Source organism: Hydractinia symbiolongicarpus, chromosome 5 (genome assembly GCF_029227915.1).
Source record: "Hydractinia symbiolongicarpus strain clone_291-10 chromosome 5, HSymV2.1, whole genome shotgun sequence".
NCBI lineage: Eukaryota > Metazoa > Cnidaria > Hydrozoa > Anthoathecata > Hydractiniidae > Hydractinia > Hydractinia symbiolongicarpus.
Genome location: NC_079879.1, coordinates 25335202 through 25340545, shown reverse-complemented (window position 1 = coordinate 25340545; position 5344 = coordinate 25335202). Strand labels below are relative to the sequence as shown.

The following is a 5344-nucleotide window of genomic DNA, read 5'->3' as shown; positions in this document are numbered from 1 at the left end:
CACGTTCTCCTTCGCTCTCGTTATACACATTTATAAGTTGTCTGTGTTCTCACTATTGCATAACTGTCACAGTCGTTACTAAAAACATTTATGATTGTAAGTGTGGCATTATAGTTGTGTTACAAAAGTGCTAAGGGTGATTCGCAACAAAGTTTAGCTACATTTTTTGCAACATATTTTTTCTCCAGTAAAACGTTACAAGCATATTTAGTGACAACTTATGACGTTTTTCGTCGAACATTTTGCTAAAAAATGTACTTGGAAATCTTTCTTGACACAACTACTGTTATTCATAACACTCGGTGCTTAAGTAGCGTTTTTCTCCAACAAATATGTTGTCTTTTTTTCCGAATCAAGTTTAAAATTTAATTTAAACATAAATTGATGACTAATCTAAGAATTGTAGTAAGGTTTTAACGAGACAAAATACAGTACTGGTGATATGCATGAATAACTTTCAGGTTTGGGCGATATTTAAGGGGAAATCATTGATCAACTAGAAAACAAGCTTTTGAGTTTTTGACCCAGTGAAAATTTTTTTAATGTAAATCTTAGAAGTCACCTTAAGGTAATCTCATCTTGCACTGTTGCATTTTTATGACTTGTGTGTTTTGTAATTTATCCATACTGTCTATTGTATAATGTTATGCGGTAATGTCAGCACAGTGATAAATACCGTTTTTTGGTATAGGTTTTGTCAATGATGCAGGGCTTTTAAAACAGTAACGCATTTTTTTAGATTACCCGGTTTGATTATTTACGTCTATTTTTTTCAGGGTTATAAAATTAAAATAAATTATACATTGTAAAACTAATAACATATTTTAACAGGTATGTTGTTTTCGTTATTGTTTTTTCCGTCTGAATATTGTAGTCAACACTTGCTAAAATCTACTTGCAATGATATCAATATGGTCGTTGGGCATTTGCTGGGTGTACACAGTCGAAAAAACAGAATCATATGAGTGTGATTGTTATTTTTAGACTTTTTTTTAGTAACAATGCAATCTTTACGACAAGGAGTTCCAGGTGAATGGGAAAAGGTATGTTATAATTTTTTTATTTCTCATTCTGCGTATAAGAATAAAAACGAGATACCTATCTCAAGCTCCTTACGTTAAATACTTCGGGTCCCCTGTCTCTGGGCCGAAATAATATCATAACTAGTACGAAACAGGGCAAGCCGTCAAATTATATAAAGCGCCGAAACTACGTGTATATTTTTGTTAAAATGGGACTGAAATGTTTTTGCTGATCTGGCGCCTATTTCTTTGTTTTTGGCTAGTATTGTTTTTTTTTTGTTTTTGTTTTTTACTGTAACGTTTGTAACATTGTATTTATCATATAACTAAACTAAATATTAAACCTGATTTCTTCTCTCGTAGGAAAGAGTCAACGATGTTTTGGCGCAATTCGTTGTTTCACGCGAAACTTTAGAAAGCGTTATGTTAAAGTTTAATGAAGACTTCACTTTAGGACTGTCTTCAGAGCTGACCAAAAGGGACCAAAGTCCAGTGAAAATGTTACCAACATATGTCCGCTCAATACCAGATGGTACTGAAGAAGGGGATTATTTTGCGCTTGATTTAGGTGGTACCAATTTCCGCGTTCTTCTTGTCAGCATTAAAAATAATCAAATTTCGATGAGTCACAAGACATACCCGATGGGTTCAGCTATCATGGAGGGAACAGCAGAAAATCTTTTTGGCTACATAGCGCAATGTCTTGCTGAGTTTGGCAAAGAAAAGCTCGGTGAAGATTTAAAGAAAATAGCCGCGGTTGGATTCACGTTTTCATTTCCAGTTGAACAAACCAGCTTGACGTCAGGTAATCTAATCAAATGGACGAAAGGTTACAACGTGGCAGGCGTGGAAGGCAACGATATTATCAAACTGCTTACAGATGCTATCGAAAGACGTAAAGTAAGTCACACACTCCATACTGTATTATCATGTTTGTTTTTACGTATTTCTAAAATGATACATAGAAAAATATGATTTTTTACAGTCCAGACCCAGTTTAATGGCGTTATTACGCAAGGGCTTGGAAAAGCATTGTTGTTTCGTAATCTCTCGTTTCCTAGAAGTTCAAGAAATTTTACTGGCTTAGCTAAGAAATTGTGGAAGTTTCCATGCAAACGTGCAAAATTATTTTTGAAAATTTCGAAAAAAACTGCGCTTTTAAGATTTCGCAAAGGTTTTGTAGATATTTTTGTCCGTTACCTGTTCGCGTGTTTAATTGTAATGTTGTTTTTTGTTTATCAAAATTACATTTGAATTTAAATACATCCTGAAGACCTTATTTTTGCATTAAGAATTAAATCACTTTCTTATCTACAAGTTAAGCTCCCAAGAATTTGTTTTCTGTTAACCCTCTGCTTATGTATCTCGTTTACTTCTTTCTTGCAGGAGATTGAAGTTGAGCAGATTGCTCTACTTAATGACACAACCGGCGTGATGATGTCTTGTGCGTTTTACGATCAAGCTGTTGCGATTGGTCTCATCTTAGGTACTGGAACGAATGCTTGCTATATGGAGGATATCAGCAGCGTGAAGAAATGGGACGGTGATCTCAACGAACCCAAACAAGTTATAGTCAATACTGAGTGGGGTGCTTTCGGAGAAAAGGGAGAGTTACGATGCGTTGCTACTCAATTTGATGATATTGTCGATCAGGAATCACTTTATCCAGGACAGCAACTGTGAGCATTGGTTATTTGTTTTGTTGTAAATATGAAAATAATCTTTTCAACAAGTAGTATTGTCGATAATCCAGAGGAAATGTTAGTAGTTAGGGACATCTTAACTTTTTGATGTTATCAAATAATTTGCAAATTGTTATAACAGCATAACTAACAAACTTCTTATTATTCAATGTAGTAAGTTTCTAGTACTTGTCTACGGTTCCTAATTGGTACATCCTTCATTTAGTTACGAGAAGATGATCTCCGGCATGTATCTCGGCGAAATTGTGCGGCAATGTCTTCTACATCTCATTAAAATGTTTGTGCTGTTCAGAGGAAAAGTTTCGTCACAGTTAGCCGTTCAAAATAGTTTTCTCACGATGTATGTTTCAGATTTTTGCAGGTAAATATTAAACTTTAGTGTCTACTTTCTAAGGCTATATTTGGATGTTTACGTCATACCTCAGTTTTTCTAGAAAATTAAATGTCATTGCCTTATTTAAACCAGAGTTTTTGACACAGGGTGTCAGGTTCGAGTCCCACACTCTGGCGCACTTTAGATGTAGTGTTATCTACCGACCTCAAACCAGCTTGTGTTGCAGGCAAGGAGCTATACGCTATCGTATCTCTGGAGATATTGGAACATAATTACAAGTCAGTGGTGAGGAAGAACCAACGGTTAGAGAAAAATCCACAAGGACATTAAAACATCCCCTTACTTACTTTTTTAAGGAATTTTGTTAAATGTATAAAGAATGAATTCATTTTTTTTTAGTGGTGAAGTTAAAAATATTCACGAAATCCTCAAACTGCTTGGTTACGAGCAAGCAACATTATTTGAATGTCAAGTCATCCAAGACGTTTGTAATGTAGTGTCGTTGAGAGCTGCCAGATTAGCTGCTGCTGGTCTTACTACTATCGTTAGGGTAAGGACTTTATGAAAGAAAATCTGTCTTAAACAAATTCTGGGTTGGGTAGATTCAGTAATGTTTTATTTACTCGTGTTGTTGCTTATCATGTTCTTTGTTGTCTTTTTTTTTTTGGAACTATTTTCTCCTTAAACGAAAAAGATCAGGAAAAAATCCTGTATCAACCGCAAAATTAGTAGAAATGCTAAAACACCTAGTAAAAATAATGTATAACTTCTTTTGACGTCAGCATTTCTAGTCCATAGCCTTAATACTATCTGTTCATATGCGTGTAAAAAATTCTGAGTTTTGCAAATTTTGTTTATGTGAAAATAAACCCCGTGATTAACGTTTGAGGCCCTCATAAGGCGAAAGCAGACAAAACTCTCATTAATTTTATGTGAACAACTTTCATTAGCTGTTTTTTACCCACTTGATTAAAATGTTTGCACTTTTTTTATCATAAGCAGTCTAGAGTATCTAGTTCCTAATTTTATTTCTTGTAGCGATTGGATAAAAACTCTCTCACAGTAGCTGTTGATGGTAGTTTGTTCAAGAAACATCCCACTTTTAAGCGATTCATGTACGAAGCTTTAGACGAATTGCTTCCAACCACTCAAGTGAAGTTACGCTTAGCTGAAGATGGGTCTGGACAAGGCGCTGCATTGGTTGCTGCTGTTGCTAATAGATTGTCTAAAAAATAAATATTTTTTAAATTCATGGGCGGTCGTTTACATGAGAGTTTCACTTTGTCAGAAGTGAATTTCATCTCTTCGATCTCCTTTGGGACCCCCTTCTCGAAGGAGAAACTCGCTTTGGTCTTAATTTTACTTCGGTCTTTTCGATAGAAGTAAACTTTTCTCTGCATGTATAAAAACTTAATGTAAACACATTGAAGGAAAGTCAAGCGAAGTCAGTGCAATTCCGCATGTGCGTGAGGAGGTCGGCAATTTGATGTAGTGGAACTTTCATGTGAACGCCGCTTAGTGTAGTAAAGCACTTAATTAGAATTCTTTTAAACACTGCCACTGCAAACTATCCTGTAGGGCACCTCTATGGGATATCCGTAAGCGAACATTTTTTCTCCTGTACTACATGGGAACCTTCTAGAATTTATTGACCTCTTATACATTTCCACAACAACTATCCTCGTTTCGAATAAAAGTTATTTTTAATTTCAAAGAATTTTTTTTTTTTGAATTTTGTCTATTAAGCCGACTCTTTTTTTAAATACACCTTTGTCTTTGTATAGCATGCCTGTGAAGAATATAAGCGGCTTTTGTTAAATTCGGGGAAAATTTAGCGTACCTCTTCAAAGCAGACAACTCTAAAAGCGGGTGTCCCCTTTAGGGAACTTTTTTTTATTGATTATTGTTTTTCTTTTTTTTTGGATGTAAAATTTTATGTATGTAAATACAAATATACGTGTCGAATTCTCTGTGTCACTTGTAAATTTTGCGAATTAATTTAGTAAAAGAAAAATAATTTTTACACTGAATTTATTTTTTTCAATGAGTTGCCTAAAAAAGCTGTGAAATGAAATATCGTGTGTAGTATTTATTTTTTACAAGCTCGTGAGCTTGTTACAAGCTCGTGAGCTTGTATTAAAACGCAAATGTGTCCTACAAGAGGAAATTTTTGCCTCTCTGAGCACCGACACGGGAGTAGTCGTGTGTTCGAATCTCATCTTGGTAACTATTTTTACTTTTTTTTTCTTTTTACTAACTCGTAACTAACTATGTCCGAAATAATC

General features: G+C 34.7%; 1 protein-coding gene across 3 annotated transcripts in view; it reads left to right on the top strand.

Annotated features, from left to right (window-relative positions):
- LOC130645631 (hexokinase-1-like) overlaps positions 1 to 5089 on the top strand; it is a 55037-nt gene extending 49948 nt beyond the window's left edge. The window contains exons 2-8 of one of the 3 annotated variants that reach the window (XM_057451680.1): positions 776 to 831; positions 997 to 1043; positions 1386 to 1922; positions 2409 to 2701; positions 2931 to 3086; positions 3459 to 3609; positions 4098 to 5089. In XM_057451680.1, coding sequence (XP_057307663.1) covers positions 1002 to 1043; positions 1386 to 1922; positions 2409 to 2701; positions 2931 to 3086; positions 3459 to 3609; positions 4098 to 4295 — 1377 coding nt within the window. In that variant the 5' untranslated portion in view covers positions 776 to 831; positions 997 to 1001 and the 3' untranslated portion in view covers positions 4296 to 5089. Of the gene's footprint in view, positions 1 to 738; positions 832 to 984; positions 1044 to 1385; positions 1923 to 2408; positions 2702 to 2930; positions 3087 to 3458; positions 3610 to 4097 lie in introns of those variants that run through there. The other 2 variants (XM_057451679.1, XM_057451681.1) reach the window with 2 other exon arrangements.
- The last annotated feature ends 255 nt before the right edge of the window (positions 5090 to 5344 follow it).